The sequence below is a fragment of the Heteronotia binoei genome, chromosome 10 (assembly GCF_032191835.1).
Source record: "Heteronotia binoei isolate CCM8104 ecotype False Entrance Well chromosome 10, APGP_CSIRO_Hbin_v1, whole genome shotgun sequence".
NCBI lineage: Eukaryota > Metazoa > Chordata > Lepidosauria > Squamata > Gekkonidae > Heteronotia > Heteronotia binoei.
This window is the reverse complement of record NC_083232.1, coordinates 1701131-1728201: the sequence shown is the minus strand read 5'-3', so window position 1 is coordinate 1728201 and position 27071 is coordinate 1701131. Positions and strand designations below refer to the sequence as shown.

The following is a 27071-nucleotide window of genomic DNA, read 5'->3' as shown; positions in this document are numbered from 1 at the left end:
CATTTCAATGGGGCCCACTGCTGTGGCCCTGCCCACACGAGTTCTCTACCGCCTGCCCGCCCTTCCCCCACCTGTGCGCATATCCTCCAGCCACTTCCTCTCCCAGCCACAGGCCCTGCCCTACCCCACCCCGCTAGGGGACGAACACGTTGCTGGTCCATATGAGTGTGAGCACAGGCGGGGGAAGGGCTCCCAGATGCGTGAAGCAGGCGCAGCAGCAAAGAGGCACCCTCCGGTCCTGCTCTCCAGACTCAAAGCTACTCTGGGGAGCTACGCTCAATCCGGGTTTTGCACAACCTTGTGATGTTGCGGGGTGGCGCTTGACACAGCACATGCCGTTGCAAACAAAGCCTGTTCCACCCCATGCCACCATTTGAGCTGTGTGCTCTTGAGCTTCGATGTGGCAGTGCGCAACCTCTGCACAAATTCACTCGCTTTCAGGCTATCAGCGATTCTGACAAGTACAAACAAACATTCCAATCGCTACTGTGAAAAGACACTGCTCTTCAAAGAGGTGCGCGCTAAATTCCTCCCCCCCCCAGCCTCTTGTGCCTACAGCTCTGCACGATTGCTGACGCAGTGCTACTGTGTGCATCCTTCATCCCAAAACTCCTCCAGATCCATCAAAGCAAAGCGGCCTTTATTCACGTTCTTCTTGCTATTCGTCTGCACAGGCACACGCTGCCCCTCCCAGTACCCCAGGGAGCTCTCAAACTTTCCGGAGGAGGACGCACTTCTAAAGTTATTGCACTATTTGGGGTCCCGTTGCAAACGCGCTACATTCTGCTTTCCCTCCCCACGATAAATACAAAGCACGAGTCTCACATCAGCTAACTCTGAGCAAGTTTATACGCGTGTTTACCTTCATCCAGTGAGGTAGGAATGGGATAAACATGGTGGGTGGCTTTCGACTTGTCATCTGTGACTGTGCCCTGGGAGGGGGAAGCAAAAGAGACGCAGAGTCGGCAATACATAGTGGAACTCGTTTCGTTTCAGCGAACGTATCACTACCATAGCCCAGGCTGAAACCAGGGATACAACCCAAGCTGGGTAGCATCTCGCTGAAGGTGACACTGCTGTCTATGGGAGGAAGCCCCCACCACCACACACACACACAAACAACCAAGTGATGAGATCCAACCCATCACTCAGAATTCTCAGTTTTCTACAACTGCCAGGCTTGGAGAATTTTATATCCATACCCAGAACCTTTTCTATCCATACTGTCATTTCAGACTGGACCAAAATTGCAGTAAATTCTTCCCTTGGGTCCTGCTGCACCTTTCACCATCCACGCTTAGTGACTGCACAAGCTATGTAGGTGTTAGCTCTTTCCAATATGAGCACAGCACACCAGCAGTCTTGCTTTGAAGGGCTCAGTAAAGGGCTGACCACGATAAAAACTGCAGCAGGACAACTCAAGCAATTCTGTTGTGTGTTCCATGCATCTAGTTGCTTCTGACTTATAGCGACCCCGTGAACCAACAGCCTCTCAAATGTCCTGCCGTTAACAGCCTGGCTCAGGTTTTGCAAACAGGGTGTGTGTGTGTGTGTGTGTGTGCGTGTGGCTTTTTTGACTGAGTCCTGTTTCCTGCTGCCTTCACTTTTTCCTAGCATTATTGTCTTTTCCAGTGACAACAGTGCCCACAAATTAACTATAATTAACTAATTAACTGCCCATAAATTATTCTGGTTTTGCTGGGGGCTGTGCGACTCTATGTATTTGTGCACCTGCAAGAGGCCAAGACAAAGCACTGCCTGACACACACAGCAGGGAGAGGAGAGGGGCAGGTGACCAGGGGCCTTCAGAGGTTCTCCTTCTGTTAAGTGGCGAAGTGTGCGGACTCTTATCTGGGAGAACCGGGTTTGACTCCCCACTCCTCCACTTGCAGCTGCTGGAATGGCCTTGGGTCAGCCATAGCTCTAATATAGACCCAGTTTGGTGTAGTGGTTAAGTGTGTGGACTCTCGTCTGGGAGAACCGGGTTTGATTCCCCACTCCTCCACTTGCACCGGCTGGAATGGCCTTGGGTCAGCAATAGCTCTAATAGAGAGCCAGTTTGGTGTAGTGGTTAAGTGCGAGGACTCTTATCTGGGAGAACTGGATTTGATTCCCCACTCCTCCACTTGGAGCTGCTGGAATGGCCTTGGATCAGCCAGAGCTCTAATAGAGAGCCTGTTGGGTGTAGTGCTTAAGTGTGCGGACTCTTATCTGGGAGAACAGGGTTTGATTCTCCACTCCTCCCCTTGCACCGGCTGGAATGGCCTTGGGTCATCAATAGCTCTAATAGAGAGCCAGTTGGGTGTAGTGGTTAAGTGCATGGACTCTTATCTGGGAGAACAGGGTTTGATTCCCCACTCCTCCACTTGCACCGGCTGGAATGGCCTTGGGTCAGCAATAGCTCTAATAGAGAGCCTGTTGGGTGTAGTGGTTAAGTGCAGGACTCTTATCTGGGAGAACCGGGTTTGATTCTCCACTTCTCCCCTTGCACCGGCTGGAATGGCCTTGGGTCAGCAATAGCTCTAATAGAGAGCCAGTTTGGTGTAGTGGTTAAGTGCGAGGACTCTTATCTGGGAGAACTGGATTTGATTCCCCACTCCTCCACTTGGAGCTGCTGGAATGGCCTTGGATCAGCCAGAGCTCTAATAGAGAGCCTGTTGGGTATAGTGGTTAAGTGCAGGACTCTTATCTGGGAGAACCGGGTTTGATTCCCCAGTCCTCCACTTGCACCTGCTGGAATGGCCTTGGGTCAGCCAGAGCTCTAATAGAGAGACAGTTGGGTGTAGTGGTTAAGTGCATGGACTCTTATCTGGGAGAACCGGGTTTGATTCCCCACTCCTCCACTTGCACCTGCTGGAATGGCCTTGGGTCAGCCAGAGCTGTAATAGAGAGCCAGTTGGGTGTCATCATTAAGTGCGTGGACTCTTATCTGGGAGAACCGGGTGATTCCCCACTCCTCCACTTGCACCTGCTGGAATGACCTTGGGTCAGCCAGAGCTCTAATAGAGAGCCAGTTGGGTGTAGTGGTTAAGTGTGTGGACTCTTATCTGGGAGAACCGGGTTTGATTCCTCACTCCTCCACTTGCAGCTGCTGGAATGGCCTTGGGTCAGCCATAGCTCTAATAGAGAGCCAGTTGGGTGTAGTGGTTAAGTGTGTGGACTCTTATCTGGGAGAACCGGGTTTGATTCCCCACTCCTCTACTTGCACCTGCTGGAATGGCCTTGGGTCAGCCATAGCTCTAATAGAGAGACAGTTTGGTGTAGTGGCTAAGTGTGCAGACTCTTATCTGGGAGAACTGGGTTTGATTCCCCGCTCCTCCCATTGCACCTGCAGGAATGGCCTTGGGTCAGCCATAGCTCTAATAGAGAGCCAGTTGGGTGTAGTGGTTAAGTGTGCGGACTCTGATCTGGGAGAACCGGGTTCGATTCTCCACTCCTCCACTTGCACCTGCTAGCATGGCCTTGGGTCAGCCATAGCTCTGGCAGAGGTTGTCCTTGAAAGGGCAGCTGCTGTGAGAGCCCTCTCAGCCCCACCCACCTCACAGGGTGTCTGTTGTGGGGGAGGAAGGGAAAGGAGATTGTGAGCCGCTCTGAGACTCTGAGTAGGTGGGATATAAATCCAATGTCATCGTCGTCTTCTTTCTCAGTGCCGCTGGCCACTCTGAGTTGGTGCCAAGAGGAGCCACAACGGCCACTGTTTCTCCTAGCCAAGAATCCCCCCCCCCCCAGTCCTCCTGGAGAGAGACAAGCATGCTGGTGAGGACAATGAATGGAAGAAACAGAAATGCCTCCTTGTGCAGGTGGGATAACTGAGGAAAGTGGCTGAAGGCCTTGGTAAATGGCACACAGCAAGTCTAACAGAACCTCCGTTGGCCTTTTCCTGTTGCTTAAGTCTACCCCCATCCAACACTAATTGTTTTTAGAATTCCTATTCCCTCCCCCAGAAAGACCAGCCTTTGGTTGACTGTACCACACCCAATCCACAAGTGGACCTTTTCTGCCTTTTACCTGGTGTCGTTTGACAATGTCCTTTAGTTTATTGGCCAGCTTCAGCTCAATATCTGGAACGAGGTAGATGATTGGTCTGCTCAGACAGTTATTCTGGAAGGGGAAAATCAGAAAGAAGCAAATCAAATTTATGCGCCTGGAAAGCACCGCACAGCCCACCTCTGGCAAACCGGGTTTGATTCCCCTCTCCTCCATTTGCACCTGCTGGAATGGCCTTGGGTCAGCCGTAGCTCTAATAGAGAGCCAGTTTGGTGTAGTGCTTAAGTGTGCGGACTCTTATCTGGGAGAACAGGGTTTGATTCTCCACTCCTCCCCTTGCACCGGCTGGAATGGCCTTGGGTCAGTCAGAGCTCTAATAGAGAGCCAGTTTGGTGTAGTGGTTAAGTGCCTGGACTCTTATCTGGGAGGACTGGGTTTGATTCCTCTCTCCTCCACTTCCACCTGCTGGAATGGCCTTGGGTCAGCCGTAGCTCTAATAGAGCGCCAGTTTGGTGTAGTGGTTAAGTCCGTGGAGTCTTATCTGGGAGAACCAGGTTTGATTCCCCCCCGCCTCCACTTGCAGCAGCTGGAATGGCCTTGGGTCAGCCATAGCTCTAATAGAGAGCCAGTTTAGTGTAGTGGTTGTGTCTGGACTCTTATCAGGAAGAACCAGGTTTGACTCCCCACTCCTCCACTTGCAGCTGCTGGAATGGGCTTGAGTTAGCCATAGCTCTCGCAGAGAGTTGTCCGTGAAAGGGCAGCTGCTTTGAGAGCCCTCTCAGCCGCACCCACCTCACAAGGTATCTGTTGTGGGGGAGGAAGATAAAGGAGATTGTGAGTCACTCTGAGATTCAGAGTGGAGGGCAGCATATAAATCCAGTTTCTTCTTCTTCTTCCTTTCAGGAACTCTTAACTACAAGCTTTTTATCCCTGCATGTCCCTCCTCCTGCTTCCAACTGGTTCTCCCCATCCTTAATGGGATAACTAGGCAGGTTACAAACACACATGCAATTCAACAGATCTTCTCAGCAACATCTGCAATTGCCAAGCTGGCCAGACTCAGAACAAGCCTTGAAGTTAGAAAGCTATTTCAAAGTTATAGATTGGCATTTGTAGAATACTTGCCTGCACTAATGTTTTTTCAATGTTCATAAACATTTCTACGTTGCGATCCATGCGGGAAGGATTCTGCAAGTCAAACCGTCGCCTGCAAAGGAAAGAAAAAACACACAGAGCACTTGGAATAGCAGGATTCAATTTATAGCATTAGATACTGATTAACTCCAGTGGATACTGAAGACAAACTATGTAATATTTATGCCAATACCCCACTGGACAGCTTAATATCAGTGTGTAACTGTATCTCAATAGGCTTCTAATGTTATAGCAGCAGTAGGAAAGACTAAGAGTCCCGGAGCACCTTAAAGACTAACAAAATTTGTGGCAGGGGAGGAGCATTTGTGAGCCCCTGCTCACTTCTTCAGATTCAGCTAGAATGTGACTCCATCGGTCCTTTATATTGGAAAGCGGAGTGATTTCAGATGCCAAAAAATATTAGCAGGCAAATGACAAAAGAAGGTGTGATTAGATTTACGTGTGACATGCATAGAGGAAATAGGTGTAGAGAAATGAGCACTGGTAACGAAACAGGAAACCTACATCTCGATTCAGCCCAGGTGGATGCACTGTCGTGAGTTTTATTATCAGTCGCAATTCAGCAGTCTCTCTGTTTCTAATCTCCCTTTGAAATTCCTTTGTAGCTGTGTAAGACCCTTTCTATTCAAATACTTTCTCTTTTCTCCGGATATTTTCTATTTTCAGCTTTGTTTCCTCCTACCCTTCAGATGGCAAAACGCAAAGGGAGCAAACAATGCAGCAGTCTGCAGCTCTCTCTCTCAAATACTTCACATATTCACAATATTTCTGGAACAAATCTAAAAGTTTCTGAAACTTTTAGATCTTTTAAGTAGCTGCAGTGTAAATATTTTAACCTCCGAAGCCATGAAAGTGTTGGCTCTCTAAAGGTGTATTTCTTGCAGCCACGGCAACGGAGGGGCTTTTGCCCATGAGGAAAAGCAAGAAGCAACCTGCTCAAAGATCACAGCCACAAACACTATCTAGAATGGCATGCTGATCTGGGTAGGGATGGAAAAGAAGAAGAGCTGGTTTTATACCCCACCCTTCACCACCCAAAGAAGTCTTGGAAGGGCTTCCAATCGCCTTTCCTTCCTCTCCCCACAACAGACACCCTGGGAGGTAGGTGGGGCTGAGAGAGCTCTTGGAGAGCTGTGACAGCCTAAGGCCACCCAGCTGGCTGCATGTGGAGGAGGAGTGTGGCATCAAACCACTTCACCACACTGGCTCTCTAGCCTCGCTGGTCTGCAGTTAGAACAGCTAGATTTGAGTCCAGGAGCATAAAGAGCAACAAGATTTTCCAAGGCAGATGCTTTTGAGAATCAAAGTACTCTTCATCAGAAATCTGGCATAGGAATGTTGGCTCTCAAAAGCTTATGCCAACAAAGCCTTAATTATCTCTAAGATGCTCCCGGACTCAAATGTAACTATTAAAATGTTACTAAATCTAGTGACTTATCCACTTAAGATGTGGAATTCACTGCCAGAGGTTGTAGTGATGGCCACAGGAATCGACCACCTTAAAACGGAATTAGATAGATTAACAGAGGATAGGTCTGTCACTGGCTACTAGTCATGGTGACTAAGGGGAATCTCCACATTCAGAGGCACTAAATCTCTGAATCCCAAAGCCAGGAGGCAGCAATAGGGGAAGGCCTCAGCCTCTGTTGTTAACCCTCCAGGGGAACTGGTTGGCCATGGTGTGAGGCAGGATGCTGAACTAGTTGGACCCTCCCTGGTCTGATCCAGGAGGGCTCTTCTGGTGTTCTTCTCAGGGGAAGGCCTCAGCCTCTCTGCCCTGTTGTTGGCCCTCCAGAGGAACTGGTTGGCCACCGTGTGAGACAGGAGGCTGGACTAGATGGACCCTCCCTGGTCTGACCCAGCAGGGCTCTTCTGGTGTTCTTCTCAGGGGAAGACCTCAGCCTCTCTGCCCTGTTGTTGACCCTCCAGAGGAACTGGTTGGCCACCGTGTGAGACAGGAGGCTGGACTACATGGACCCTCACTGGTCTGACCCAGCAGGGCTCTTCTGGTGTTCTTCTCAGGGGAAGGCCTCGACCTCTCTGCCCTGTTGTAGGCCCTCCGGAAGAACTGGCTGGCTACTGTGTGAGACAGGAGGCTGGACTAGAGGGACCCTCACTGGTCTGATCCAGCAGGGCTCTTCTGATGTTCTCCTCAGGGGAAGGCCTCAGCCTCTCTGCCCTGTTGTGGGCCCTCCAGAGGAACTGGCTGGCCTCTGTGTGAGACAGGAGGCTGGACTAGAGGGACCCTCACTGGTCTGATCCACCAGGGCTCTTTTGATGTTCTTCTCAGGTGAAGGTCTCAGCCTCTCCGCCCTGTTGTTGGCCCTCCAGAGGAACTGGCTGGCCACTGTGTGAGACAGGAGGCTGGACTAGATGGACCCTCACTGGTCTGACCCAGCAGGGCTCTTCTGGTGTTCTTCTCAGGGGAAGGCCTCGGCCTCTCTGCCCTGTTGTAGGCCCTCCAGAGGAACTGGCTGGCTACTGTGTGAGACAGGAGGCTGGACTAGAGGGACCCTCACTGGTCTGATCCAGCAGGGCTCTTCTGATGTTCTTCTCAGGGGAAGGCCTCAGCCTCTCTGCCCTGTTGTTGGCCCTCCAGAGGAACTGGCTGGCCACTGTGTGAGACAGGAGGCTGGACTAGATGGACCCTCACTGGTCTGATCCAGCAGGGCTCCTCTGATGCTCTTCTCAGGGGAAGGCCTCTGCCTCTCTGCCCTGTTGTTGGCCCTCCAGAGGAACTGGTTGGCCACTGTGTGAGGAAGGAGGCTGGACTAGATGGACCCTCACTGGTCTGACCCAGCAGGGCTCTTCTGGTGTTCTTCTCAGGGGAAGGCCTCGGCCTCTCTGCCCTGTTGTAGGCCCTCCAGAGGAACTGGCTGGCTACTGTGTGAGACAGGAGGCTGGACTAGAGGGACCCTCACTGGTCTGATCCAGCAGGGCTCTTCTGATGTTCTTCTCAGGGGAAGGCCTCAGCCTCTCTGCCCTGTTGTTGGCCCTCCAGAGGAACTGGCTGGCCACTGTGTGAGACAGGAGGCTGGACTAGATGGACCCTCCCTGGTCTGATCCACAGGGCTCTTCTGATGTTCTTCTCAGGGGAAGGCCTCGGCCTCTCTGCCCTGTTGTTGGCCCTCCAGAGGAACTGGTTGGCCACTGTGTGAGGAAGGAGGCTGGACTAGATGGACCCTCACTGGTCTGATCCAGCAGGGCTCCTCTGATGCTCTTCTCAGGGGAAGGCCTCTGCCTCTCTGCCCTGTTGTTGGCCCTCCAGAGGAACTGCCTGACCACTGGTCTGATCCAGCAGGGCTCTTATTATTCATTTAAAACATTTTATATCCTTCCACATTAGAAGTTCTCTGACCAGGTTATAATAAATTAAGATAATAAATTAAGGCAAATCAATAAAATCACAACACAATACCGTATCATAAAGAAACGTGAGCACACAGAACTACAACGCCAGTTCAAGTCAAACAAAAACCTCTTGAAGAGGAAGAGGAAACGATAAAAAAAGGCTCACCATCCTTGCTCGTTTTTATACTTATAAGCAGCACCAAGAATGTGACACAGTGTTCCTCCAGCTTTGAAATCCATGAAGCACTTTGCCTAGAAGAGAAAGAAGTCCCAGTGTGACGCCCAGACTCTCCAATCAGATGCAAACACCACAGAACAACCACGCACAAGGCTGCCTGTCACCCAAGCAACGGCTTATAATAATCACCATGGCTCCAGCTTCAAAATCAGTTCTTCTCCCATTCCCCAAATGTATAATTTATTCCCTTGGTTTATATTCCTGTTTTCCCCCAATGAGCACCTGACGCAGTTGACACCATTTTCCTCTCTTCCGTTTGATTTTCACAGTCTGTGTGACTGGCAGACTTCAATGGCAAAGTGGGGCTTTTTCTAACCAAGGTGTCCCAGATCCTTGCCTGATGCTCTAACCCAAAAGTGTCAAATTCATTTGTTATGAGGGCCGGATCTGACATAAATATCACTTTGTAGGGTACGGCCATGCATGTCATAAAATGTAATATGAGGTACCAGAGATATAAATATTACAAAGGTGATATTTAGGGCATGTCCTTTTATGCTACTACTACTTCTTCTTCTTCTTCTTTTTTTTACAAAGACATACGTGAAAATTCTATCTTACTGTACTCCTTATAGATAAATCGCACCAGACTACAGAGAAAGTTGCTAAGTATTGTACTAAAACTGTATCTTTCTGAGCCTCACTGGAGAAACAGAATGCACACTGCCCTTTTAAATGTTAACAGTAGAACTAAGATTCTTAGTATACAGATTCGTAGTATTGCAGTCTCAAGCTTAATGTTTAGAAGAAGATATTGGATTTATATCCTGCCCTCCACTCCAAAGAGTCTCAGAGCAGCTCACAATCTCCTTTACCTTCCTTCCCCCTCACAACAGACACCCTGTGAGGTAGACGAAGATATTGGATTTATATCCCGCCCTCCACTCCAAAGAGTCTCAGAGTGACTCATAATCTCCTTTACCTTCCTCCCCCACAACAGACACTCTGTGAGGTAGATGAAGATATTGGATTTATATCCCGCCCTCCACTCCGAAGAGTCTCAGAGCGGCTCACAATCTCCTTTACCTCCCCCCCCCCCCACAACAGACACCCTGTGAGGTAGATGAAAATATTGGATTTATATCCTGCCCTCCACTCCGAAGAGTCTCAGAGTGGCTCACAATCTCCTTTCCCTTCCTCCCCCACAACAGACACCCTGTGAGGTAGATGAAGATATTGGATTTATATCCCGCCCTCCACTCCGAAGAGTCTCAGAGGGGCTCACTATCTCCTTTACCTTCCTCCCCCACAACAGACACCCTGTGAGGTAGATGAAGATATTGGATTTATATCCCGCCCTCCACTCCAAAGAGTCTCAGAGCGGCTCACAATCTCCTTTCCCTTCCTCCCCCATAACAGACACCCTGTGAGGTAGATGAAGATATTGGATTTATATCCTGCCCTCCACTCCGAAGAGTCTCAGAGCGGCTCACAATCTCCTTTCCCTTCCTCCCCCACAACAGACACCCTGTGAGGTGGGTGGGGCTGAGAGGGCTTTCCCAGCAGCTGCCCTTTCAAGGACAACTCCTGCCAGAGCTCTGGCTGACCCAAGGCCATTCCAGCAGCTGCAAGTGGGGGAGGAGTGGGGAATCAAACCCGGTTCTCCCAGATAAGAGTCCACACACTTAACCACTACACTAAACTGGCTCTCTATTAGAGCTACGGCTGACCCAAGGCCATTCCAGCAGGTGCAAGTGGAGGAGTGGGGAATCAAACTTGGTTCTCCCAGATAAGAGTCCATGCACTTAACCACTACACCAAACTGGCTCTCTATTAGAGCTACGGCTGACCCAAGGCCATTCCAGCAGCTGCAAGTGGAGGAGGGGGGAATCAAACCCGGCTCTCCCAGATAAGAGTCCACACACTTAACCACTACACCAAACTGCCTGGAATGGAATTCCTCTATGAAGAGGAATGTTCTAGGCAATTTATTACACTGGAATGAAAGGACGCATTCAGAATTTTCATTGTATTTGATGGGCTTTCATTCTTGTCTTTTAGAGAAACATCAATGTTGTTCGTTTGTAACAAGAAACTTCAGAGGTAGTGAAACCGGATCCTGCCTCCATTCTCCTGGCCCCCTCACAAGTTACATAAACGGGCTAGCGACACAAAGCGACACAGAGTCCCTCAGTGCCCAGTCACTCAGGCTAGCTCCTTCAACTTGTCCCCAAGTTTTGAGATTGTACAGGCTCTGTAACAAGAGGGAGTATCATGCTGTGCCTTCAGAGAGTTAAATTACAAATCACTGAGTGATTTTAATTAGCTGAGATTTAAATTACCAAAGGGGGGAAAAAAGTCTGATCAAGATCATTCACTTCACATTTCTCAGTATGGCACCGGTCAATTTCTATGAATGAGCGTACATGCTAACTAGCTGCTAATCACTGATGAGCAATTAAATCATTCAGCCCTGATCTGGAGAGCCCAGACTGGCCCAATCTCATCAGATATCGGAAGCTCTAAGCAGGGTCAGTCCTGGTGAGTATTTGGATTAGAGACTTCCAAGGAATACCAAGGCTGGGATGCAGGGGCAGGCAATGGCAAACCACCTCAGAATGTTTCTTGTCTTGAAAAACCTACAGGGACACCATAAGTCAGCTGTGACTTGATGGCAAAAAAAATAAATAAAATAAAAACCAAACCACAGCATTTCCACTTAAACGGAACATAATGTATGTACTATGAGCATTCCCACTTTGATTCCATATTGAGAACAGCACACCCATTGTTAAGTATCAGCAATAGCGTTATCACACTGAGACATTCAGGTGGGGGGAGCTGTGTTGGTCTGAAGCAGCAGATCAAAATTTGAGTCCAGGGGCACCTCTCGGACCACCAACATTCAATTCTGGGTATGAGCAAACAAACTTCTTCAGATACAAAACAGACTTCTTTTAGCTCTCTGGAAGCATTCCAGAATACTAAGCAAGTTTGCTTAGAATCACAGAGTTGAAAGGGACCTCCAGGGTCATCGAGTCCAACCCCCTGCACAACGCAGGAAACCCACAAACACCTCCCCCTAAATTCACAGGATCTTCATTGCTGTCAGATGGCCATCTAGCCTCTGTTGAAAAACCTCCAAGGAAGGAGAGCCCACCACCTCCCGAGGAAGCCTGTTCCACTGAGGAATTGCTCTAAACTCACAAACACCTCCCCCTAAATTCACAGGATCTTCATTGCTGTCAGATGGCCATACAGCCTCTGTTGAAAAACCTCCAAGGAAGGAGAGCCCACCACCTCCCGAGGAAGCCTGTTCCACTGAGGAATTGCTCTAAACTCACAAACACCTCCCCCTAAATTCACAGGATCTTCATCGCTGTCAGATGGCCATACAGCCTCTGTTGAAAAACCTCCAAGGAAGGAGAGCCCACCACCTCCCGAGGAAGCCTGTTCCACTGAGGAATTGCTCTAAACTCACAAACACCTCCCCCTAAATTCACAGGATCTTCATCGCTGTCAGGTGGCCATCTAGCCTCTGTTGAAAAATCTCCAAGGAAGGAGAGCCCACCACCTCCCAAGGAGGAAGCCTGTTCCACTGAGGAATTGCTCTAAACTCACAAACACCTCCCCCTAAATTCACAGGATCTTCATCACTGTCAGGTGGCCATCTAGCCTCTGTTGAAAAACCTCCAAGGAAGGAGAGCCCACCACCTCCTGAGGAAGCCTGTTCCACTGAGGAATTGCTCTAAACTCACAAACACCTCCCCCTAAATTCACAGGATCTTCATCGCTGTCAGATGGCCATCTAGTTTCTGTTTGAAAACCTCCAAGGAAGGAGAGCCCACCACCTCCCAAGGAGGAAGCCTCTTCCACTGAGGAATCGCTCTAACAGTCAGGAAGTTCTTCCTAATGTTGAGCCGGAAACTCTTTTGATTTAATTTCAACCCACTGGTCCTGGTCCTACCTTCCGAAGCCACAGAAAACAATTCCGCACTATCCTCCATATGACAGCTTTTCAAGTACTTTAAGATGGGGATCCTATCACCTCTCAGCCGCCTCCTCTCCAGGCTAAACATCCCCAGCTCCTTCAACCTTTCCTCATGGGACTTGGTCTCCAGACCCCTCACCATCTTCGTCGCCCTCCTCTGGACCCGTTCCAGCTTGTCTATATACTTCTTAAAATGTGGTGCCCAAAACTGAACACAAGACTCCAGGTGCTTGTTTGAAGGCTAAGGGTTCAATCCTAAGCAGGCTAGCTGTCTGGAAGCAAATCCCATTTAGAAAAATGCAAAATTGTGATTTAAGGATTCCACAAGAGCCCATGTGTGGTGGTGGTGGGGGGGGGACATTTACACTGTTTGCCTGGGAGAGTACAACATAAAGTAGGTGTACAAAAATCTCCCATGCTTGAAGAGATTGCAGTGGGCACTAAACGTAGATTTAAAACCAGACTGATTACTACAAAGGCTAGTAGTAGACTCCATCTTTAAAAAAAAAATTACCTTCACCTTCCCTTCCGGGCACATTGTTCGCACACTATATTTAACAGACTCTTTCCCCACTTGAAAAATGGGAAGCTGATGTGCTGGAGCTGGACGCATGCACATGGAGACAAAACGGATGTCTGCTTACATCCGTTGTGTTCTCCAGAACTGTTCCTCAAGCCTGATGTTAAGCCAAAAAGGGGAGGGTATATTGCCTGTGAAAGAAAAGCCTCTCCAGTTCATAGATTGCTACAGCCTTCAGATGACATAACGCTTCCTGTGTGCGAAGTTCCCTTAAGCCATTCACACGCAAAAAAGATCAAGTACAATCAAAGAGCCCGGACTCGGATGACCTGATCTTGTCAGATCTCAGAAGCTAAGCAGGGTCAGCCCCGGATGGGAGACCACCAAGGAAGTTCAAGAGGTGGGCATTGGCAAACCACTTCTACGCTCCCAAGCAAGGCTTTTTAATTCTCACTCCCACAGTTGCCATGCAATGGCAGCCAGTAATTAGATATCCAAGCAGAGAGCCAGTTTGGTGTAGTGGTTAAGTGTGCGGACTCTTATCTGGGAGAACCAGGTTTGATTCCCCACTCCTCCGCTTGGACCTGCTGGAATGGCCTTGGGTCAGCCAGAGCTCTAATAGAGAGCCAGTTTGGTGTAGTGGTTAAGTGCATGGACTCTTTTCTGGGGGAACTGGGTTTGATTCCCCACTCCTCCACTTGCACCTCCTGGAATGGCCTTGGGTCAGCCAGAGCTCTAATAGAGAGCCAGTTGGGTGTAGAGGTTGAGTGCACAGACTCTTATCTGGGAGAACCGGGTTTGATTCCCCACTCCTCCACTTGCACCTGCTAGAATGGCCTTGGGTCAGCCATAGCTCTAACAGAGAGCCAGTTTGGTGTAGTGATTAAGTGCACGGACTCTTATCTGGGAGAGCCGGGTTTGATTCCGCACTCCTCCACTTGCACCTGCTGGCATGGCCTTGGGTCAGCCAGAGCTCTAATAGAGAGCCAGTTGGGTGTAGAGGTTAAGTGCATGGACTCTTATCTGGGAGAACCGGGTTTGATTCCCCACTCCTCCACTTGCACCTGCTAGAATGGCCTTGGGTCAGCCATAGCTCTAACAGAGAGCCAGTTTGGTGTAGTGGTTAAGTGTGCGGACTCTTATCTGGGAGAACCAGGTTTGATTCCCCACTCCTCCACTGGCACCTGCTGGAATGGCCTTGGGTCAGCCATAGCTCTAATAGAGAGCCAGTTTGGTGTAGTGCTTAAGTGCAGGACTCTTATCTGGGAGAACCGTGTTTTATTCCCCACTCCTCTACTTGCAGCTGCTGGAATGGCCTTGGGTCAGCCATAGCTCTGGCAGAGGTTGTCCTTGAAAGGGAAGCTGCTGTGAGAGCCCTCTCCAGCCCCACCCACCTCACAGGGTGTCTTGTTGTGGTGGAGGAAGGTAAAGGAGATTGTGAGCCGCTCTGAGACTCTTGAGTGGAGGGCGGAATATAAATCCAATGTCTACTTCCATTTATCTCTTGCTTTAACAACTCTGTGGGGTTGCTGTGACACAGCCACAACAATCATAGGACTCCGAGATGAAAAAGCAACGGCTCCTCCTCTCACTTTGAAAACATAAAAGCTCTTTCATGCCATTTGTCCTTATGATGAACAAATAAATATGATACTTATAATTTTCACCTTCCTTCTTTCTTTCCTGTCCTTCATTTCAATTTATTATTATTATTATAATTTTTTTTAAAATCAAGACGCTAAAAAAAGAAGAAAATACAAAAACCAGGCATAATCTGGATGCCTCTCTAATGCTAATCAGAACGCACGGCTCCCTCGCATCCCACCAGAAGAACCTGAAAGCACGCTTGTTAATTTGTGCCCTTTTGGGTTGGTTCTGATTCAGCCTCCCACTCAGCAGAAAGACAGCACCCAGAGGACCTCACCATTTTGGGAACACCTCCTCCCAGCTTCTGAGCTCTTAAAATCTTCAAAATCCTGCGCTGAGGACCACCTTCCTAATCTGTCCTGCAGCATTCACAGATCCCTGCTCCACATGGATTTCTGTCTAGACTGACAGCCAAATTCTTCCAGGTGTGCTTCTGAACACGCCTGAAAGAGCAGACATGCCTTTATTTCCTGGCAATGGCGGGATTAAAGCGCAGCTGTCCACACTGGATAGGGGCAGGAAACAGCTGCAGCAGCCTCTCTTTTGGACAGAGTGGGCTGCAAACGCATCAGCAGAAGAATCATCACAAGAGCACATCGATACTCACAGGGAATTTTGTGAAGGCAGGATTGGCAACATGTTTCCCAAAGGCATCTTCCTGGAACTGTAGCAGCTGCACCACGAGCCCAGCCAGCGTTTTATTGGTCGGAGCATCTGCTTGAACATACTGGAAAGCAAACAAAGCCATTCCCCCATCAATCACGCTCATCTGGCAAGGCATCAAGCAACTTCTACGCTCCCAAGCAAGGCTTTTTAATTCTCACTCCCGCAGTTGCCGTGCAATGGCAGCCGGTAACCAGATATCCAAGCAGCCGCTCTCACGTCCCCGGTTTTGAACTGACCAAGTTCACTTACAGCTGGTTCTACTGACTCGCCATTCACTCACACCCAGCATATGAAGCCCTGTTGCTAATGGCATTACTTCTGCGCTCCACTGAAAACAAAGCACACGCTGCCAGAAGCATGAAGGACAGCCCCATTTATATCTTGGGGAGGGACGGTGGCTCAGTGGCAGAGCATCTGCTTGGGAAGCAGAAGGTCCCAGGTTCAGTCCTTGGCATCTCCAACTCAAAAGGGCCCAGGCAAGTAGGCGTGAAAAACCTCCGCTTGAGACCCTGGAGAGCCGCCGCCCGTCTGAGTAGACAAAGCTGACTGATAGACTGAGGGTCTGATTCAGTAGAAGGCAGCTTCATATGTTCAGAAGAAATGAAGGTAACTTTAAGGGAGGGATGGTAGCTCAGTGGTAGAGCATCTGCTTGGTAAGCAGAAGGTCCCAGGTTCAATCCCCGACATCTCCAACTAAAAAGGGTCCAGGCAAATAGGCATGAAAAACCTCAGCTTGAGACCTTGGAGAGCGGCTGCCAGTCTGAGGAGACAAGACTGACTTTGATCACCGGCTTAAATCGCGTCCCGCTGCATTTGCAGCTTCTTCACAAGCCAACTGACAAGGTCTAATATGGGCGTTTGAGAGAGGCTGGTCTGAGGACCTTGTCAGTTGGCTTGTGAAGAAACTGCAAATGCAGCGGAACGCAAGTTAAGCCAGTGATTGCGTGAAGGCAAGACTTTCTCCTTCGGAAGCCGATATCAGTGGAAGGACTCCGTTTGGAACTTACTCCTGAGTAGTAGTACTCCTTATAGACTTCTTGAAAAGAATTCTTCAGAGTCATCCTTAGGAACAGTGTTTCTGTTTGGGACTTTATGCTCTCTATGTGACTTATGCTTTTGGAATGAAATTTGGATGTTTTTGCCCAATATATAGATTTTTGTAAATTTGTCAAATTGTATTCTTGACATAAAAGTTTATTCAAGGCATGAGCTCCTGCTTGCACACAAATAAACCTTTGACTGTCTTAAAGCGCCATGGGACCCAAAATTTGTTCTACAAAAAAAGAAAAATCTGACATTCACTGTCTGCTCTTAAAAAAGTAAAAATGTACTTTACAAATGCACATCCTGTGCTTTTCAGAAAACCAACACTGAAACAGCTGGGGAGTCATATGGAAGTGACTGGGTTCTTTGGGTACTGTGGAAGTTGGACAGTATGGAAGTTGTTGGGTTCTTTGGGTACTGTGGTCCAATTGAGGTAATAGCCAACACTTTGAACTGGGTCCAGAACAAAACGGCAGCCTGGTCAGCTGCATTAAGATGGACATGATATGACCGCTATAATTAAAATTAGTCAGCAATCTGGCGACTGCAATCTAGTCAAACTTAACATTCTGGAGAGTTTTTATATGTTATGATAAGCTTAACACGTAAGGGAGAAGAACATGGATAACCAGCAAGCTGGCAGACCAAGCAAATTTATTTTATTTTACTTATTTTAGCATATTTCTATTCCGCCCATTCCCCGTGGAACTCAGGGTGGAGCACAACATAGAACAAAACAATAAAATACATTTTTTTTTTTAATGAACAGACAATTCAACAGTACTCAGAAAATTCCCACATCATCACCGTATCGCCCAGCCTGGCCATCTCACATCCTGACAGGATGTTATCCCAAAAAGATGGCAGACGTTATTCCGTTTTATAGCACAGGTGACAGTGCCGACAGGGGAGGCCAACCGGATCAAGAAATAGACGCCCGCAGCCTCAACTAAAAGCCTGGTGCAACAGCTCCGTTTTATAGACCCTACGGAAGGCTACTAAGCCAGGTAGGGCCCGGATCTCTGTAGGGAGCTGATTCCACCAGGTTGGGGCAGGACTGACAAAACCCTGGCCCTAGTTGAGGCAAGGCAGGTGTCTCTTGGGCTGAGGATGGCCAGCAGATGTTGGGAGGCAGAATGTAACGACCTCCTGGGCATATATGGGAAGACTGCAAAGCAGGCAAAAGGTGCTACATACCAAGAGGTTGCATTTCCAACTGCAGAATTAGATCGAACAATGCTCATTTGGGGGGGGGGGGTTGCGGGTGCCATCCTGCCAGGATAAGCTGACTCCTCAGCCCCCAACTGGGGACACCACCAACTTATAGCAAGCAGCTCGGTCTAATGTGGAATGGGTACCGCACCCTCTTCAAGAGACTGGGCTGAAAGCGCCTGGACTGTATCGTTAACCAAGTTCACACAATACGGGGGGGGGGGGGGAGGGGGAACAACTTGAGAAGTGGGTTTTTATTCCTACCACACTGGAACCTGAACAGACGCAATGAACTGCGTGCGGCTGTATTCTGTAATGATGCAACTGGGCTTCCTTTTCTAAAAAAAATACCACCAGTGGGTGCAACGTAGGAGAAATGTCCCGTCGGCCTGCAGCTCCAAAGTAGCTCATCCTTTTAAGCCTGCCCCTTCCACAAAGACCCTTGGCTTTACCCCCTCATTCTTCATCCTGCTGGCGGGTGAGCACGTGTCACCGCATCTGCTGACACTCACCCTCGCCCTGCTGCTGCCGCTTTCAAGGGCCTCCAAAGCCCAGGATGAGGTCAGATATGACTCCCCAGCTGTCTCTCACTTTGTGCTGGGGCGGGCAGTCCCCAGAGTAAAAGGTACGGTTACCAAGGGCGACTGCATTCGGAGACGCCTGCCTCCTATTCAACGTGTTTAAGATTCTATTCTTCAACCGGGGATCTGGTAATCGCTATTTCTGGACCAAAAGTAACAGAGCACATTAAGCAAACAATGCTAATTAATGAGCACACATCGCACCCCCCGCCCCCGGCCAAGAGCGCTCTTGAAACTCAAACTGAGGATCTTTTCAACCCAGCACAATCAGAGACCTGCAGGGCAGCTTCTCCTCCTCCCCTTCCTTTGTTCGAGGCTCACCTGCCAGTTCAAACCGTGATCCAGAAATGAAACCTCCTGAGTACCTTACGCAATAATCATTTCTCCCAGCTTAGTGCCTCCTCCCACAAAACTCCTGCAGCCGCCGCGCAAAACGGAGCTGGCTTTGCCACAAGAAACCAAGGAAGGAGAAAACAAAACCAGCAACAGTACCAGAGGACCAACATCCCAGGCCCCACTGAAAACACAGTTGCCTGTACAGTCCTGAAGCCATGAAGCAGATTTATAAGACAATCAAAATGTAGTGCAAAGTTCTTTCATTCTGAAAGAAAGAAAAATTAAAATCCTGCCTAAAAGCAAAAGAAAGGGGCTTCCAAAGCCTGGCTTATACTAATCAAATACAGCTAGTTAAAAAACATGAAACTCTATAACCGAGGTGGCCAAACTGTGGCTCAGGAGCCACAAGTGGCTCTTTCATACATATTGTGTGACTCTTAAAGCCCCCACAACCCCATTGACTGGGTTGGAGAAGACGTTTGTCTCTTTAAATCACTTCTCCAAGCCAAGCCAGCCTGCTTTTGGAGATCACATTTAAAATTAAAGTTGTTTTATTTCCACTTCTCCCTCTACTCATCTATTTTCCTTCCTTCCTTCTCTCAAATATCTGACATTCATGTCTTGTGGCTCTCAAATATCTGAGGTTTATTCTATGCGGCTCTTGCGTTAAGCAAGTTTGGCCACTCCTGTTCTATAAGGATTGTAAAGAGGACAGAATTTTGAGAAGACTCTCCCTCCCAAGGGATCTCACCCCTCCGGCCCTCTGAACCAACAATGCCTCACTCTTTCAGCTTCCTCCAGACAAGTCAGGAGTGAAGGAGAAACTCACACTCCTTCACAAATGGGTTATTTGCCTTTTATTTCTCTGGCCAGGCCAGACTGTGGCCAAGACATCTAGAAATTTGATCACTCACAGAAGTCTTTCAACAAATTACTTTATAATTCATCACAACTACCTATGACTCCCTGTTTGCCATCAACTGACACTGAGATACCAAGTAAAAAGTAGCCCAACAAGAAAAGCTCAGATACAGCATTTTTAAAGTGGGAAATGCCAGCAATTGCCAAAAAGTCCTGACCATCACCTTCCTCAGATCCTGTCTTCTACGGGATCCTTGTTCATACCTACAAAAGTTGAATATGGGTCTGCTTTTCTCCCTTCCAAGGAATCACAAATTCTGTGCTCATGGGAATGATGAACTGCAAAGAGGTTCCTAGGGTTTTGCAGAGGTTTCATTTTCCTTGAAGATTACCCACTTCACAGAGCCATTAGGAGGGTCTGTTGCACTCCCTCCCTCTCACAGCTCTTTCCTGCCTTTTCCTTTAATAGCTGAAGAAGTTCACTAGGACCTAACCTCAGATGGAAAGGAAAGGCCCCCTGTGCAAGCACCAGTCATTTCCAACTCTGGGGTGACGTTGCTTTCACGTTTTCACGGTAGACTTTTGACGGGGTGGTTTGCCATTGCCTTCCCCAGTCATCTACGCTTTTCCCCCAGCAAGCTGGGGACTCATTTTACCAACCTCGGAAGGATGGAAGGCTGAGTCAACCTCGAGCTGGCTACCTGAAAACCCAGCTTCCACCGGGGATCGAACTCAGGTCGTGAGCAGAGCTTAGGCCTGCAGTACTGCAGCTTTAACACTCTGCGCCACGGGGCTCTTCTCAGAAACCTCAGAACACAACAGACTAATAGCTATGTATGGCTAACAGCTGGACAATCTTACAAAAACAAGGTTAGAGCTACAGAAACAAGACACTCCTCACACTCCAAGATCACCATGCACCTTTAAGACCAACAAAGTTTAATACTAGATATAAACTTTTGTGGGAAGTGTGCGTGCACGTGAAAGCTTATACCCAGAATTAAGACTGTGTTGGTCTTAAAGGTGCCCCTGGGCTCTTCAAGTACTGTTGCACATTTCCCCTTTCAAAGAAAATTAAATACAAGCTCTATCCCACAGTAAGGATTCAAGTGCCAACAGAACCCTAACTTGCTACAATGACAACACCCAGTTTCTACCTCCACTGTGTAAAGCGAAAGTTTAAAGGCTTTTTCCAATGTTTTGGTGAAGAAATGCTGCACTAGAAACAAGAATAGGAAATGCAAAAGGAGGAAAAACGCAGCCCCCTGGTATTTTAAAACTTAAGTTCCCTTTGTTGTTCTCCTCAAGGAGAATGAGATCAAAGATGTGGGACTTCAGCAGTTCCCTAGGTGATGTGGTATTTCAGCCGGATCCAAGAGGCTCCTAAAACAGTTTTGGATCCGTGCACGCCTGGTGTTTCGCAGCATGGCTCCCAACTGCCACTGCTGGATTTGCTCGATTCAGCCCATCCCTCCCAAGCATGGGGCCTTGCATAACCACCGCCACGGGCGAGCCCCTTTCAGCAACATACCAGGCACCTGGTCCCTCTGCTACGAGGACTTTAAAGGTTGGGATTCTGTTTAAAGAACACTGCCTTTAGTTGTAAGATTTCCTAATATTTTGCACTGATTCTTGCACTGATAATAACGACAGCCTGTTCCCTGACTGTCTTCCTTCACAACTTCCATGCACACCTGTAACACTTCCTTTTTGACTCATGTGCTTCTCCAGCGGCAGCGATGTTTTGGTACTATGGACTTCACTGGCTCCTGCCCCTCTCTTTTACATGCTTGTGCTTCCGGGTCTGCCCTGGGCAGTCTTGGGGGGGGGGGAGTCCACAGGGGTTTAATGCCTTGCATTAAGAAAGACCCAGAGCTGTCTGGAGCTGCCCACAAAGGTCAATCTTCCTGACAGAGCCATCTCCTGCGCTGGCAGACAGCCCCCTTGGCCAGCCCAGGCCCAGCCTGTCTCCTCCAGCTGCCTGAGGGCTTTGTTTTGCAAATCAGGCGCTTCACACATGCGCTTTCAAGCCTGTCCACTTTCAAGGCAGTTTAGCAATCCTTCCCAAGGGATTTTGCCATTTCAGGCAGTCCAATCCAGCTGCAGAGTGCCCTGAAAGTGGACAGAAAGCACCTTATTCAGGGCGTGTGTGTGACCCAGGCCCACAGCTACAGTGTGGGGTCCAGCCCCACCTATCAAACCCCCAAGTAACCTTTCTGGCCCCATGAATCGCTTGCTGCTGCTCTGTTCAAGAGGCCTTAACCCCTTTCTTTCTCCTCCCCACGGCCCCTACCACCCAGCCTGATAAGGAGAAGATGAAAGCTGGGGCATAACTTTGCATTAATAAAAAGGATAATGCGGCATTTTTAGAGGCACTCACAAGATATTTTGAGAGAAGACGCTCAACAAAAAATCCTGCCTGTGGCCCCATCAAGTTTAAACTCCGACTACGGCCCTGTGCCCTTGGCCAGCCCGCACAGGGCACCTCCAGCCCACACTCAGGGCACGCGAGGGATCCCCTGCAAGCCGCCTCTGCCATTCCATTGGGCCTGTGGGAATGGTCTCCCCGGGATTAGCCTGTGTGCAAGCCAGGAAGCCCAACGGGCACGTCCCCTTCTGCTTGAACAAAGCAGGAGTCAAGGCTCACCTTTAAGACCAACAAAGTTTTATTCCGAACGGAAGCTTTCGTGCGCTAAACACACACTTCTTCCGAGGAGGGGATCAGGGGTGCAGACTGGCTGAAGAAGCGTGTTTCTAGCCCACGAAAGCTTCCCTTCCGAATAAAACTTTGTTGGTCTTAAAGGTGCGCTTGACTCCTGCTCCGTTCAGCCGCCCTCTGGGTCGGGGACATCCAGGCGGGGACAACGCGGAGGAGGCCATGAGGAAGGAGGGCGGACAGGGGCCGAGGCGAGGCGGCAGCGGCGGCTTCTTCTTCTTCCCTCCTCACCTTCTTGCATCCAGCTGGAGACCAGGAGGAGGAGCCACGGGGAAGGAGGGGGGACGCGCGGGGCCAGCAGATCCCACTCCCATCCCGGGAGCCCTCCCGCCGCACCCGGGAGCCCCCCCACCCTCCCTCCCGGCGGCCGCCCCAGAGCAGCCTTTCCCCCTTCTTCTTGCAGCGCCTGCAAAGGAGACGAGGGCGGGCCGCCCACAAGGAAGGGGACCGCGCGAGGCCAGTGGCTCCCTCCCCTCCCGGCGTCCCCTCCCCCTCCCCTCCCGCCGCCACCGGGAGCCCCCCCGCCCTCCCTCCCGGCGGCCGCCCCAGAGCAGCCTTTCCCCCTTCTGACCTTCTTGCAGCGCCTGCAAAGGAGACGAGGGCAGGGGACCGCGCGGGGCCAGTGGCTCCCGCCCTCCCTCCCGCCGCCCCCGGGAGCCCTCCCGCCCGCTCACCTTCTTGCAGTGCTTGTGGAGCCAGGCGCGGGCGGCGTCGATGTGGGCGACGGTGTCGGGGCTCTCCCAGAACTTGGCGGCGGGGCCCCCGTCCTTGCGGCGCGACAGCGACAGGGGGCTGGCGGCGGCCGAGGAGGAGGCGGCCGAGCCCACCGACCCGGGGCCTCCCGCCACGCCGCCGCCGCCTCCTCCTCCCGCCGCAGGCGCCGCCGGGCCGCCTCCCGCTCCGGCCACCGCCGCCGCCGCCATGGTGCCTGCGCCGCCTCCCCCCGCGGGCCTCCCGCGCCGGCCTCTGCGCCGCCTCCCCCTCCGCCAGCGCCGCCGGGGCCCTACGCCGCCCACGCTCCTGCCCCCGCGCATGCGCAGAGCCCGCGGGAGGCCGCGGCGGCTGCCACACCGCCGCCAATCGCCGCGCGCACGCGCAGGGACGACGCTCCCCTCCAGGCAGGCGCTCGCTCGCTCCCTCCCTCGCCGCCTTCCCCGCCCGCGCGCGCGGCCCGCCGGCTCCTCTCGCTGGCTCGCGGGCGGCAGGGCGGTGCGGCGCATGCGCGCCACGGCCCTCGCCGGCCCCGCCCACTCCGCCTCCTGCGCATGAGCCGCACTTCCAGGCCGGGCCCGTTTGCGCCTGCGCCGCTCTCCTCGGACAATTGCCCCCTCTCTCGCGCGCGCCGCGGACCCTTCTCGGCCGCGCATGCGTCTTGGGCCCGGCCGGCTGCAGCTTGGCTTCGTGCAGCTGCGAAGGAAGAAGCCTCAGTAAAAGCCCCCCCCCCCCTCCCCTGCAGGCTGGTCTCCGGGGGGAGTCGGAAATCAGCCAGCAGAAGGAATGCACACCCAGCAAGAGGAGGAGGTGGTGGTGGTCTGGATGCTCCTTTGCGTTGAAACAAAGGACGGGCGAACTTCGACTTTGCATTGAAACAAAAAGCAGCCAGCTCAAGGTGGCTTGCAGGAAGAAAGAAAGAAAAGGCAGTACTGCCCAACACAAGACCATGGAACTCCATTTTGGAAGATCTAACTTTGTGTCCTTTTGAGGCCCCTCTCCCCTGACCTGACGCAAGAGAAGGGAACACTGCATGGGACAGCGGAGCTCATGAGCCCCCTCATCTCTAGATTATTACGAGCCTTCAGGAAAGGGCAGAATAGAACGCTAATAAGTAATAAATCCGAGGCCCTAAATGTAAGAATAAGAATCATAAAGTTGGAAGGGACTTCCAGGGTCATCTAGTCTCAACTCCCTCGGCTATGCAGTAAATTCACAAATACCACCCCCTAAATTCACAGGATCTTCATTCATTGCTGTCAGATGGCCATCTAGCCTTTGTTGGAAAACCTCCCAAGAAAGGAGAGCCCACCACCTCCCGAGAAAGCCTGTTCCACTGAGGAAGCGCTCTAACGGTCAGGAAATTCTTAATGTTGAGCCAGAAACTGTTCTGATTTAATTTCAACCCATTGGTTCTGGTCCTACCTTCTGGGGCCAAGAAAACAATTCTACACCATCCTTTACAGGACAGCCCTTCAAGTACTTGAAGAGAGCCGCCTCCTCTCTAGGCTAAACACGCCCAGCTTCTTCAACCTTTCTTCATAGGACTTGGTCTCCAGACCCCTCACCCTCCTCTGGACCCGTTCTAGCTTGTCTATATCCTTCTTAAAATGCGGTGCCCAAAACTGAACACAATACTCCAGGTGAGGTCTTACCAGAGCAGAGTAAAGCGATACCATCTCTTCAGGGGATCTGGACACTATACTTCTGTTGATACAGCCCAGAATAGGGTTGCCAAGTCCAATTCAAGAAATATCTGGGGACTTTGGGGGTGGAGCCAGGAGACATTAGGGGTGGAGCCAAGATCAAGGCTGTGACAAGCATAATTGAACTCCAAAGGGAGTTCTGGCCATCACATTTAAAGGGACGGCACACCTTTTCAATGCCTTCCTTCCATAGGAAATGAAGAATGGGGGCATCTTCTTTTGGGGCTCATAGAATTGGACCCCCTGGTACAATCATTTTGAAACTTGGGGGGTATTTTGGGGAGAGGCACTAGATGCTATACTGAAAATTTGGTGCCTCTACCCCAAAAAACAGCCCCCCCAGAGCCCCAGATACCCACGGATCAATTTTCCATGATTTTCTATGGGAATAAATCTCCATAGCGAATAACAGAGTTCCCAGCAGTCATTTCCCTCCCCTCCCCCCGCTTTCTGACGACCCTGAAGCGGGGGGAGGGCCTCCAAACCGGGGGATCCCCTGCCCCCACCTGGGGATTGGCAACCCTAGCCCAGAATTACATTTGCCTTTTTAGCCACCGCATCACTGTTGACTCATGTTCAGCGTATGGTCCACTAAGACCCCTAGAACCAGCCAGTTGAGTTGAGTTAGAAGCTAAATGGTAAGAAAAACAACCACCGCAGAACAGTTTAAGAACATAAGAGAAGCCATGTTAGATCAGGCCAATGGCCCCTCCAGTCCAACACTCTGCGTCACATAAGAACATGAGAAGCCATGTTGGATCAGGCCAATGGCCCATCCAGTCCAACACTCTGTGTCACACAGTGGCCAAAAAAAAAATTATATATACACACACACACACACACACTGTGGCTAATAGCCACTGATGGACCTCTGCTCCATATTTTTATCTAAACCCCTCTTAAAGGTGGCCATGCTTGTGGCCGCCACCACCTCCTGTGGCAGTGAATTCCACAAGTTAATCACCCTTTGGTGATTACAGAAGTACTTTCTTTTATCCGTTTTAACCTGTCTGCTCAGCAATTTCATCGAATGCCCACGAGTTCTTGTATTGTGAGAAAGGTAGAAAAGTACCTCTTTCTCTACTTTCTCCATCCCATGCATTATCTTGTCAACCTCTATCATGTCACCCCATAGTCGCCGTTTCTCCAAGCTAAAGAGCCCCAAGCGTTTCAACCTTTCTTCATAGGGAAAGAAAGTGTTCCAGCCCTTTAATCATTCTAGTTGCCCTTTTCTGGACTTTCTCCAATGCTATAATATCCTTTTTGAGGTGCCGCGACCAGAACTGCACACAGTTTGAAGTTTAAGCTAGGAGGACCTTAACAACTGTAAGCATTCTTTGGGTCTAACCAGGAAAGTGAGGACTAGTGTGGTGCAGTTACACCTTACCTAGGTTCGAATCTCCATTCTGTCTGGAAGCTCACAGGGCCAGTCACTCTCCTAACCTACTTCACAAGTTTGTTGTGGGGATAAAGGGCGAAGACAAGAAATTCATGTAAACAACCTGAGCTTGGAGAAAAATGTCAACTGCAATTCCACAAAACCTGAATTGAAGATTCCCGCTTTCCCTTGCTGGCACATGAGTAACTAAATGTACTACATAAATCTGCTTTCCTAGTAAACGTGTTAAGCAAGGATGTTAACCAATTTACCCAAAATCAAGGGATCGTGACTCACTCATCCTCCTTTATCGGTTAGCTCTCATGCTGTATGATCAGCTGTGGTGGGGTGGGAGTTTTTAGTTCAACGTTGGGGTTTGCAAACATCACTCCCTTCAGCCATGAAAGAATTAACCTGTTTGTGTGAGCTAATGGTTAGGTAGCTAGCTTTAGAACCAATTATGTGTTAGGCACGTTCTTCCTGCCAGCTATTACTCCTAATTAGATGGTCTTAAGATCAGCTATTGATTAATTAATATATATTGGGAGATGCTATTGTCAAGTCTGTATGTAACTCTGGCGGTGCGACTCTCGCACTGCTACAGGACCAACCCTAAATCAGACTTTTCCCTGCAGCCGCTGTGGCCGGACCTGCCTGTCCCACATTGGTCTTGTCAGCCACCAGCGAGCCTGCAGCAAACGTGGACTATTGCACCCTTCTTAAAGCTTCGTTCGCGAAGCCAAGCCGAGAGAGAGATGTAACTCTGGCTCAGTCAAAGAGCATTCTGGGTAGAACCAAAGTATATTCAAATGCTGCTAGCTCATGTCTTCCCTACCCCTCCCTTCCTGTAGTGAGTGTCCTTGCTTTGAAATGGAAAGATGTGAAAGTCTTATCTGTGCCTTCTCAGGCCTAGTCAGGAGCCCACTACGATCAAGGCCATGCAAGCCTGAGAACGAATTGGTAACATCAATGTGTGAATGTTCCCTGCATAATCCTCCCCCCTTAGGAATCCCTTTGAAGTGTCCCTTATA

The 27071-nt window shown here is 50.1% G+C and overlaps 1 protein-coding gene across 1 annotated transcript in view; it reads right to left on the bottom strand.

The window, feature by feature from the left end:
• SMARCC1 (SWI/SNF related, matrix associated, actin dependent regulator of chromatin subfamily c member 1) overlaps positions 1-23612 on the bottom strand; it is a 165434-nt gene extending 141822 nt beyond the window's left edge. Inside the window, exons 1-7 of the mRNA XM_060248243.1 lie at positions 23522-23612; positions 22920-23113; positions 15437-15556; positions 8660-8745; positions 5113-5194; positions 4009-4101; positions 863-932 (exon numbers count right to left, since the gene is read on the bottom strand). Coding sequence (XP_060104226.1) covers positions 863-932; positions 4009-4101; positions 5113-5194; positions 8660-8745; positions 15437-15556; positions 22920-23113; positions 23522-23612 — 736 coding nt within the window. The remainder of the gene's footprint in view (positions 1-862; positions 933-4008; positions 4102-5112; positions 5195-8659; positions 8746-15436; positions 15557-22919; positions 23114-23521) is intronic.
• Positions 23613-27071: the final 3459 nt, after the last annotated feature.